The sequence below is a fragment of the Pithys albifrons genome, chromosome 4 (assembly GCF_047495875.1).
Source record: "Pithys albifrons albifrons isolate INPA30051 chromosome 4, PitAlb_v1, whole genome shotgun sequence".
NCBI classification, from domain to species: Eukaryota; Metazoa; Chordata; class Aves; order Passeriformes; family Thamnophilidae; genus Pithys; species Pithys albifrons.
The window spans coordinates 40,132,906-40,144,706 of NC_092461.1; the positions used below are offsets into that span (position 1 = coordinate 40,132,906).

General features: G+C 45.3%; 1 protein-coding gene across 1 annotated transcript; it reads left to right on the top strand.

Annotated features, from left to right (window-relative positions):
- The first annotated feature begins 6,330 nt into the window (after window positions 1–6,330).
- KLHL38 (kelch like family member 38) lies at window positions 6,331–11,207 on the top strand. The gene is made up of 3 exons (XM_071553036.1): window positions 6,331–7,680; window positions 9,029–9,134; window positions 10,800–11,207. The coding sequence occupies exons 1-3, from the start codon at window positions 6,331–6,333 to the stop codon at window positions 11,084–11,086; spliced, it is 1,743 nt and encodes a 580-aa protein (XP_071409137.1). The 3' UTR covers window positions 11,087–11,207.
- Window positions 11,208–11,801: the final 594 nt, after the last annotated feature.

An 11,801-nucleotide genomic window follows, 5' to 3' on the forward strand; every position in this document is an offset into this window, starting at 1 on the left:
GTAATCAGAGACTATAAGAAGGATAGATAGATAATCTATTTTGGTGTCCAGTGTTCCTGGTGATATTTTATCCTCCAGATAACATACTGTATATTCAGTCAAAGATAAGTTGGCAGATACCCATTCTCAAATGATGTAGTTTGAGGAAAAAGCCAACAGGTGTCTGAAACACATGAAGTAGCTGGTTTATGCAAAGAATTTGTTTAAAAATATTCCAACAAGAGTGCCCAAAGCTATGTGAGTGGTTCCTGTGAAACCTCCAGAAGCTCAGCACTCTTTAAACCAGCTATGTCCTTATTTAATGTGAAGCACATAAGTTTGGCAGCCAGTTTATTTTTGCCTGAAGTCTGTTTTAATTAACACTAGTAGGTCATTCTGACTAAAGAAGGAAGAGTGCAGTTGCTTTCATCCTAATCTTTTTAATTAGAGATTGGCCTGAAACCAAGCCAGGAGCCCACACATCTTCACACCCACATATATTGTGCCAAAGTCATTACTGAATTACATGCTATATATCTCTATCTGTACACAATAAAAACTGTGACGGCAGTGACACGTGGGAAGTTGCTCCGGGACTCCAATGCTGTAAAACCTGCCCCCATCCCTCTGTAAGTTTTGGTCAGGGGTTTAAAATTCCAGTTCAGATTTCAAGAGCAGTATCTATAGATGTAGCCTGTTACCTCACCTACAAAATCAGAGCCAAGCCTAGATTCAAGTCTTAAAATAAGCCTTAGTTCAGCATTAAATACAACACCAGTGTGAACATCTGTGATTACAGGGCACTCATAGAAATCACGTTTGTTGAGCAGCTAAATAGAAATTAAATTACATAATAGTTAAAGAGGAATGAGAGAGAAGGATCAAGAATATCTGGACTTAAAGAATAGGAAGAAGACCAGATAGTTGGCAACTAGCAGCAGCAGAAGAAAGTAGCAGACTTTTCAGTAGGTGAAAGATAGCATTCACAAATTGCAACAAAGGAAATTCCTATCAGATATAAGGGAGCAGGTACGCAGAGAGGTTGTGAGATCTCTATCTTTCAAGATTTCAAAAGTTTAAGCGGACAAGCCCCTGAGCAATCTAATGTCACTCTGAGGTTAGGTGCTGCTATGAGCTCCCAGGGGCTTCCCAACACAATCTTCCTGTGACTCTAGGAGAATTTGATAGTTTGTGAGCAGGAGAGCACTCCTGGCAGTGTTGTGTGGAAGTGCCTGGAGTAACACAAAGGGCTTCCTCTTGTTGCCATGTCCAATTGTCCATCAATTCCCCATATTCACATGGGATGACTTCTTTGCTACTTCCTAACTTGGGGAGTTTCATTGCCTTCAGTGAACCTGAAGTGTCAACCAGGGAGGTAGAGGACAGGGTCAAAAGACTGTTTTTCCAATCCAGCAGATAGTAAATCCACACTGGGCTCTGACTGAACACACAGGAATGAGGGAGGCTACTTCAGTGGGAAGTATCAGAACAAGTCCAAAACCAGACTGCACATGTGAAGGTAGGTCTCCTCGTGGTGTTACCAACTGGGTGAGATAAGCATATTGTAGAAAGGTCCCTATCCATGCTGTTCCTTCTCAGTAATTTGCTAGTATAGACATATCTTTGCTCTTTCAATGCACATACTCGTTATATATGTTTACATGCATGTGTAAAGTTGCACCACATAAATCTAATAATTCCCCAACACACATTAGTCTTTCTTTCTGCTCCTATATTTCTCACGTCTCCAGCTTATAATAAGCAAAATTATGTTAAGTGCCCATCTTACCCTGGTCAGGGTCCACCAACCAAGCTCCAGACTTCCAGGGCACACAGCATCCCAGGCAGGCCTGAAGTCTGTCACCCCGAACAACCACCACTAGTGCTTGGGGCATTCCTGGTCAACTCATGGCATCTGATTAATTATGATCGCTGTAATTGTTTCTTTATACAATGAGGAATTTTAATCCTAGGTTTTGTTCCCTCTCCCAGTTTTATTAAGACAATAACAAGGAATATTTTTTCTTGTCCTCTGTCAACTTAGACTGCAAATTTGGGGAAAGGGATGATCTTTCTCTTGATAACTGTGGGGGCTGGTAGACATCAAGACAGTGCACGTAACACTGAATGAGCTCAGTGAAGTCTCTGCCTCGAACAGTCCTTTTTCTTTATTCATATTTGTTCATTTTCACCTGAATTGTAATAGGATCAGTGTATGAGTTTTAGAAGTTGTCTGACATCACCAATCTTTTCTGTGCACCTGCCTGCTGGATGATCAGATTACAGCTTTTTTCCGCTCTGTTGCTTAGTGCATGATAATAGACATTTCATTATCCCATTACATTAAAACATAAGAGCTGCTCTGGGTCAGATCAAAGGTTCAATTATCCTAATTCCAAAACTGAGCAATCCTAAACACTTGAAAAAGAGCAGAAGGAGCAGGGTGCATATATAACATTGCAGCAACATGTTGATTCTTTGGTAGAAGTTTCCATTTTCTAGAAACCGTCCGTGGACAGTTTGTACAGCAGCAGTTGTAAAGGGTTGCTGTTTTTAACAGCCTCAAATGGCTCCAGCCTGTTGAGGGCTGTGGGGGACCTGCAGCACCAACTCCCACAGTGCTGCTGGGACACATACCCTGCAAATGAGCCCACCTGCTCATTTGCATACAATGTTCAGACCAGACCATTATCTGTGCAAAATCCTACTCCCAGGGTAATGCAGTATTCTGTCCTCTCAAGAAAAAGACCACTAAAGTCTGGTTTGGTCAAAAGTTGCCTCAAGAACTCATTCAGAAACAGATTTTATCAGACAAGTTAGATTGTCCCACAGCAGAAACATCTCTACCCTCTCACTAGGTCTCATGCTGCAGGGCTTATGCTCCCCCCCACCCCGTGCCATGGGACATAATGTTCTAGGCTATGCCATGAAAAATGATTTCTCATTTATCCATAAAGAAAATCCTAACTAAGAAATGCTGATGTACCCACTTGGTCGTAGATGCATCTGAAACCATAATCTCTGGGGAAAAAAGAAGAGAGAGAGTTGTAAAGCAGGAAGCAGGAACTTCATTGCTCAGGAGCCCTGACCCCAAATTGGCAGCAACCTGTGTGGGGACTCAGCAGGGAGAAGAAACCCTTGCTCTGAGAGCACTAAGCCATTTAAACTGTACACTCTGTACTCTGGGTTAGCAAGAATTTGCATAACTGTGCAAAGCCCTCGAGCCTGGGATCTTCTAAATAAATGCCACATTTATCACTATCTAAAGCAGAACACCCACCTACCCTTCCCCAACCCCATAAACCAATGTCATTAGTGAAGTCAGATAGCATCAATTGTTTCCTTAAGGGTTAAAAAAGTAATCCACAGCCGCTGCCAGGAAGAGGCAGAACTAAACAGGCAGCAGAGAGTTAGAGCCAGGACACAGATAGAAATTTAAATCAATCATCAAAATGGACCACAATGAGAGCATATACATACAGAGGAAGAAAGAAAGGGAGAGGGTGTTTTGTTTGGGTAGCTAATGTTCCCTGGACAAGGAGAGAGAGAAATTCTCCTCTGGGTTTTTAATGCCACTCTAAATATTTATAGCAAGATCATGGCCAGCTGGTGAGGCAGTGGTGGCGGGGAGTTGGAGGGGAGAGCGCATTTTTCCCAGTGCCCCAAGTCATTTCTTTACTCAAGGGGAGGGAAAAGGCTGCACATTGCCCCATTTACTCTCAAAGTGACTCATTCGCAGGACTCAAGTCCAGTGGAACCTGCTCTTCCCCTCTCTCACCTTGCCTAGCCATTCATACACGCCTGTGCACACACACAGAGATTGTGTGGGAAGCCTGAAAAAAGCCATGCCAGTCTGACTCCACCCTGTCTATAGCATGGGGCTGGGCCTTTAGAGTTTTGTCTGCCCTTCAGGCATTTCACTGTTACACTGCACTAAAAAGCCTTTGGGAAAGGCCATGTATGGCATGGCCCATGATACAAAGCCGCTGTTTTTAGAGGAACAGGCTGCCTCCATGCCTGTGATCTGCTGGGATGTGAACACAGGGGCAGGAATATATGGAGGACTGCAAAACCAGCATGGCATGGGAGTTGGCACACGGGCACTGTGGCTCCCAACGATTTTTGCTCATCTGCCTCGCTGTGACCCGACACAGACATGACTCATCCATGAGCTTTGGCTTTGAAAATATGAGAAGGAGTTTTGTTTTAACCTTGTGTTTCCCTGTGGTAGCAGTGCTTATAAACTACACTTTGGATTCAGTCCCTCTCCAGAACAAAGGAAGAAATTTCAGCAGAGAGGAGGAGCCCAATCCAATTACCCAGGCATGGGCAGCCAAGGCTATTTCTCTTGAGCCACCCAGGAACTTGGCACAGAGCTGGGACACATCACACTAGATCTGATAGAAACCTCAGCTGGGGACCAGCTGAGGTTCTGGAGCATCCTTTGCTGACATGAGGTGTTTGAGTGAACCCAGTCCTGAGGATGGATTTAGCCTTATCATCATAGATGATGGGAGTGTGGACACCTACATGTGACTGAGGCAGCTGAGCACCCATGGACACCCAGCAGTGCCTGAAGGACTGTCCACCTGCCCAAATACAGGTGGCACACACTGGTGACCTGAATAACTCGTCAGACTCAGTGGTATTGACTAGAACTCACCTGCTGCAAAAGGAGCTCAGACACCTTGTTCATGTGCAGATGTCTGCAGTCAGGGACCCCATCAAGGTGTCTGCCCTGGGGAGTTCAGTACCACCCTGGGACTTGCCACTCTGGGACCCTGTTTTCCAGCTTTCTGCACTCACTGTAGCAACCTGCTCCAGTCCTTCTCCCACAACACTGAGCTTCCACCTGCGTGAGTTCTTTGCTAAGGGTTTCAGAGAGCTGAGGTCCTTAGACAAAAGGCCACACTCTGGTATTTTCTACATGAAATATCAAGTAACAGCAGAAAGATAAACTTCTCCAACAGGGAACTTCATTCTCTGCTTGACAAAGGTAGTTGGGCTCTCCGGGTCCACCCTGAAGCAGTAATGGACGCAGGGGTCCCAATGCATCAGAATCTCCCACCACACTGCAATAGGCTGATGCTCCCCAGGTTTCTCCATAAGGTGGAGACACGGTCCGTCCCACAGGGGTCCCTGGAAGCCCTTCTCTCTCCTCCTTTCCCCATGAAACTACGGTGACAGCGTATCACCTAATGCGAGGCATTGCAGACTGTTTACAGGCTTCTAGAGTTCCCAGGCACTTTAGGACAGGGTCCTGCCGCTCTTTCCAAACGGACAGCCAGGACTTTTATAAGTGAACTTTCCTCTCCGTGTCTATTTATTATACGTAAACATTTGCCAGAAAAACACCACTCGGGCATGCTCAGAACGAGCCAGGTCATTGCAAAAGGCAGCGGCGGCGTCACATGTGATAACAGCGAGCAGCCCGTGCGCTCCTATTCTTAGCGCTGGAATGTGCACAATGCGCCGCCGCTCCTGCGCACAGCGCCCGGGAGCGGCAAAACTGACTTCAGAATAAACACGTCCAGAAATCACCCTCTATGAATCACCTACCTACTGAAAGAAACGTCCTATGGGTTTATAGGTTTTTATCCAGGCGCTAGCTATGGAAAATCTCAGCAGAGAATAAGCGACAGAGAGTAAGTGCATGCAGTGGAGGACAACAGAAGGTAAACGTTTCTGCCTTACGGTTCCACTGCAGGTTGAGCAGTTAGTCATGACAGTAGATACTCATCATATTGTTCTGCCTGGCACTTAATTTAGCCATTGTGTGTCTGATTAACATAACAAAAACACAGCTAAGCAGAGTTAATAAATAACGGGTTTAATGCAGATTCCCAGTCTCGAGGGTTCCGTTTGCCCTGCTGCAGACTTCAGCTCTGCCAGATTTGCATTCTTTGGGAGTGACTAACTAGGGAAAAGAGGCGCAACCTACTAAACTGCTAATACTTTAAAATAGTGAATAAATGTCCAAGTGCATTTATTCAATGTGATTAAAATGGACAAATCAATTGCTTCAGCCATCCAGCTTTAATCCCAAATCAGTGAGATAACTTCACTGCTTTTGCGTCTTGCCAGGGACAGAGGCAGTGCTGACCTCAGAGCTGCAACCTATCTGATAACTTTATGAAAATTTTAAAGGGTCTTAGCGACCTTTTGGCTTCTTTATTATTTTCCCACTGTGCTTAACCCGTGTTCCATTTTTATGCGTAACAGTGAGCGGATATTTAGAGCAACATCAAAGTCCCGATTTGTTCCCTTGGAGCTGGATATTTCAATAAAAGCTGCTAAGAATTTGTGGGGTTTTTCTGCCAAGTCCAGAATTCATCTCTCTCCTATTTTGCTATGGAGGAAGGATCCACTGAGGAGTTTCTCTTCAAAGATCAGGACTTCTCCTCTGAACTGCTGAGGCAGCTGAATGCTCTGCGACAGAGTGGGATGCTGACTGATGTTACCCTCTGTTCTGGGGGCTTTGAAATCCCCTGCCACCGAAATGTTCTGGCTTCCAGCAGTCCATACTTCAAGGCTATGTTCTGTAATGACTTTAGAGAGAGTCGCCAGGCTAAAGTCATCCTGAAGGGCATTGATGCTGGCATTTTGGATCAGATTATCCTTTATGTTTACACAGGGCAGATTCTTATATCCACTGAGAATGTCCTGTGCCTGTTGGAGACTGCCTCCATGCTGCAGTACACTAAGCTGTTTGAGGCCTGCTCTGCCTACCTCCAAGACAAGCTGACTCCTGACAACTGTCTGAGCATGATTAGACTGGCAAAAATCTTGAACTGCCAAAGCCTGAATAAAAAAGCCAAGGCTATGGCTTTGAAATGCTTTCCTATGGTGGCCTCTTCTGAGGACCTGAAGGACCTTTGTCCCTTGGAGCTCATCGATTACCTTGGGGACGACGAACTCTGTGGGGAAGAGGAGCAGGTGTTTGAGGCACTGATGGTCTGGGTCCGGCATGACCTCCAGGCACGACAAGGCTACATACAAGAGTTGTTCAAGAAGGTCCGGCTTCAGTACATCCATCCAGCTTTCCTCTTCCATTTCATTGCCAATGATTCACTTATTCAGTCCTCACCCACTTGCAGGAACATCCTTGAGTCAGCCCGGAGACATATGTTTTCCCCGTACAGCACCAACACACCTGACATCAAACCCATGGTGCATGTTCCTCGCAGATACTCCAACCAAGAGTTCCTCATCATCATTGGTGGCAGGAAGGACAGCCAGCAGACAACAAGGGATGTCCTGCTCTATGATGACAAGACGAACCAATGGCTGAGTCTGGCCAAACTTCCCATGCGCCTGTACAAAGCCTCTGCTGTGAGCTTACACAGCAATATTTATGTGCTTGGAGGGATGCCTGTTAGCAATAAGAAAAGCCTGGTCAGTGGTAATATTTACATTTACTCCCTCAAACTTAATCAGTGGAGGTTGATTGAGCACATGTTAGTTCCACGTTACTCCCACAGAAGTTTGGCATATAAAAATTATATTTTATCATTTGGTGGAATTGGTGAAAACCAGGAAATCTTGAATTCTGTGGAAAGATATGATAGCATCTACAACAGCTGTGAGAGCATGGCAAACATGCCTGTTGCTGTCCTTCACCCTGCTGTCGCTGCCAAAGATCAGAGGGTCTATCTCTTTGGGGGAGAAGACATTATGCAAAACCCTGTTCGGCTGATCCAGGTAATGGTCAGTCCTCCTTATCATAGGTGATTTCTTCTAAGGTGTTCAGCAGTCAATCACCCTCATGAGAAAATCAAACCACAAAATAAACTTTATTTTAAATTTTAGCAAGAGGGAGGTTGAGTTGACACATAGCTTTGAGGGCTATTACAGCTCTTTGATTTTTCCCTTCTGAATGTTTTTCAGGCACAAGCCCTGAGCTGCTTCTTTGGGTGTCAGTCAGCTGTGCTTCTGGTGAGCACAAGGGCCAGGGCTGCTGCAGGTGGTGCTATGGAAAGCGTCAGCAGGCCCCCCCCCACCCAGCTTCATCCTGTAGCCAATATCGCCAAAATCAGTGCCTTCCCCTTGGCAGCTGAGCTGGGGTCTCAGCCATGCACCTGCTTGGTCGCAGCAAAGCAAACATTCACGATCATTAGAGCGATTAGATACTCACTCATCAAAGGGCCAGGACCTAAACTGAGAGTCATTTTGTATAAACAGTTGTGTTAAAAATGTGGCTCCTGGCACATGTTGCTGGCTGTCTGCCTGCTTTCAGCAGTTACACTCTATTAAGAGGAAAACATACATACAATTTTTTCTTATCTGATTTAGTGCTTGAGTAACATTGCAGTGTTTCTTTCCCCATGAGTGTTTTTCACTGGTCAAGATGCTTTAACTAAGAATCATTAAGATCTAAGATGGCAACTAGGACATGAGGCATACTTTGTGATTATAATGGTACTTGATTATCAGGAAGAAGGAAATGTATTTATCTGTTAGTGGGGAGCGGCCCTGGAGATATTTACTATATTAAGAAGCAGACGATGCGATATAGAAGTTTGTGTCACCCAGATACAGATGACTGAATGATCATCATCTGGCAAAAGCTCATTTTCTCACATAGATACCACTTGAAGTCTCTTTGCCAGTCTGACTACGTACCATCCACCAGCACAAATATAGCAGCTGGGCAAACACCGTGGCTGCCAACAAAGCTAGGTGAAGTTGAGGATTGTTTGCCCAGAAAATTTCTAAGCCTGGGGGAGGAATATACAGAATAACTGGAAAATAACTGGCTTGCACTTTGGGAGAGCACGTTAGAATGATTTAATAACTGTGCAGAGATTTACAGCCAAGAAGCTTGTATGTAGCAGACACACTTTGCCTTAGTGCAAAGCCTGGGGAAATAGAATGCTTTCCAAAGAGACATATTAGGAAAAGAAGTGGATATATTCACAGATTTCCAGCAGTTTGAGCCAGAGGATTGTATTTATTAGGGCAAAATAAAACCCGTAAGTTCCTCTATAATTACAATTGCCAGTTGAAATGCACCATAAACAGCTGTGTGTGTATCTTAATTTTTTGTCAGGTTTACCATGTCTCCAGGAATACATGGTTTCGGATGGAGACCAGAGTGGTGAAGAATGTCTGTGCCCCAGCTGTCATGATTGCAGACCAGATTATCATCGTAGGTGGTAAGGGCTCTGTTTCACCTTCCTTCTGCCTCCCCCTGCCCAGATCCTGTGGGGTTTCACAGTCTTCCTGTTGGGGCTGCTCCCTCAAAAAGCACCTGGAGCTTGAGAAAGAAAGGACTATGCCCACCCTCCATAGAATCATAGAATCAACTGAGTTGGAAAAGACCTCCGAGATCATCAAGTCCAACCCTTGGTCCAACTCCAGTCCTATTACTAGATCATGGCACTCAGTGTCATGTCCAATCTCAGTTTAAAAATCTCCAGGGATGGTGAATCCACCCCCTCTCTGGGCAGGCCATTCCAGTGCCTGATTACACTTCTCTCACAGGGTCTCATGGCACTGGAAGTGCAGGTAAGTTCTCCATGAGGCACCTTTGTACTCCAAGTAGCAGGACCTGGGTGGGGGAAATTGAGGAAAAGCCAATGCAAGTTACTGGTCTGCAATAAAAAAGGATGCCAAGTGCATGGGTATCCTGCTTCTTCCTTGCTGACCCACAGCCTGGTCCTCCTGTCTGCTTTTCTTAGAAGAGTAGAGAGCGCAGTTACAACAAGGCCATGGACAGTTGCTGGGATGGGTGGGCTGTAGGTCTATGAAGTGTTGTTTGGTCCTGTAACTGCCTCCTGGGGATAATTGTGAATTGTCCCAAAAAGGGTGTGAAACATTCAGAAAGAAGAAACTTCTCAGTGTGTTTTTCAACCTGAAGACTGTCCTCAGCCCACTGACACTTTGGTGTATTATGTCATTGGTAGTTTGGCATGCTACAGTCCTTAATGCAGCTCCCCTGACCACAGACTGCCAAGAGGAAGCATATTTTAGATTATTTAAGGGAAAATGAGACACACAGTAGCTTTGGCAAAGCAGTGGACTGAATCCAAATCACACAGGACTTGAATATGGTGTCATCCCTCAGGTGGAAGCCACTGCTACCCTTTGCAGTAAGAACAGGGGAAAGCTGAGCCTAAAGCTCCAAGACTATCCTGTGTGGCAGATTAACCTAACCTGAGACCACATACTTGTTTTTCTACATGGGCAAGGTACTGCTGGGTAATAAGCTTCAACACCCCCATTGTTCTGAGGCAATGGCCCTTTTGCCAGCCCTTACCTCTCCGCTGATGCAAGGGTCAATGTCCACTGGGTCACAGACATGGTGACCAGCACAGATGTGGCACCAAGGGCTTTAGGAGGGGACCAAAAACCAGTAGCACTATGCTGTTGAGTACCCAGCTCCATTTAGTAGACAGCTACAACTCCAACCCAGCAAGGCACTGTCGTCCCTTTAACATGTGCCATTGATTTCTGTATCTCCAAGTGAAGCTCTTGGAGTCTGTTGAATGAAAAGAAATATTTTGGAATATTTAAAGGTACATGCAGGTAACTGTAAGCTCTTTGACAGGTTGGTTGCCTGGTCTGATGGGTTTTATGGTGCTTGTCGAGCCTTGGCTGCCAAGGTGCTACAAGACAGGGTGAGGACAAACAGGAAGGGAAGATAGACACAAAGGCATTCCTGTGGCACATCATCACTTCCCAGCTTGGAGATCTTAATTCTGCCAAATTATGTACCAGTATAATAAGTTTTATTGAAGTCTAGCGGGAAATATCATTCCTTCTGCTGGTCATAAACTCTAATTCCCATCTGTCTCTTCCACCTCTGGCTTTACATTCAGGGTACACCCGAAGAATAATTGCTTATGATACAAAAGGCAACAAGTTTGTAAAATGTGCAGACATGAAGGACAGACGAATGCATCATGGGGCCACTGTCATCAAGAACAAGCTGTATGTCACAGGAGGACGGTGTCTCACCACAGACAATGTCATCAAGGACCTGGATTCCTTGGACTGCTATGATCCAGAGACTGACACATGGACACCAAAGGGAAAACTGCCACACAAACTCTTTGACCATGGATGCCTTACACTCCAGTGTGTCCCCTGTTCTAACCTTCTCTGAATTACCTTTGGTACTTCCTTGATAGTTTGTGCTTGCCTTCCCAGACAGGACCTGCCTCGCTCTGCAGAGAGCACACTGGGAACCCTTACACAGTCACGCAAACTCTTTACTTTGAAGGCATGAACAATGCTAGTCCTTCCCAGACCCTGTGCCAGAAAGGTCATGAGCTCTGTGCTCATGCCGTATTTCCCTGACCAGTTTTGCATGTGGTGCTGAGTCCAGTCTGGAGGCCTTACCAGCCTCTCAGTAGAAAACAGGAAAAAGATACTAGGTTAAGAACCCAGTGCAGAATATGGCCTTGTGCAGACTTTAAAATTAAAGGTGAACAAGGATGCTGGTGTGTTCAGGGAAAGTAAGAGCTGGATAACCTGCCTTTGTTGGCATGCAAGCTCAGCTACCTGCCACAGGCCTTTGCTGCTCGGTGCTGACCAAGCTTTCCAGTGAGAGCATTTAGAATAGGAAGCCCTGAGCTCCAGTCTAGTAGCCAGCCCAGCAGCAGCTGCCTGTGTTTACTATGGTAGTCTCATAAGAAATAAAATTTTAATGTTCCTAACAGCAAATTAGAAATTAGCAAAAGACTGATGCTTTGATCTGAACTCTCATATTCCAGCAAAATGCAGATTTTATTTTTCTAAGCTAACAGTCTTTCACAGTGCAGGGAAGATTTTTGCTCCACCTGCCTGTCTTCTGAAGAAGCAGGGGAAGATGGGGTGGA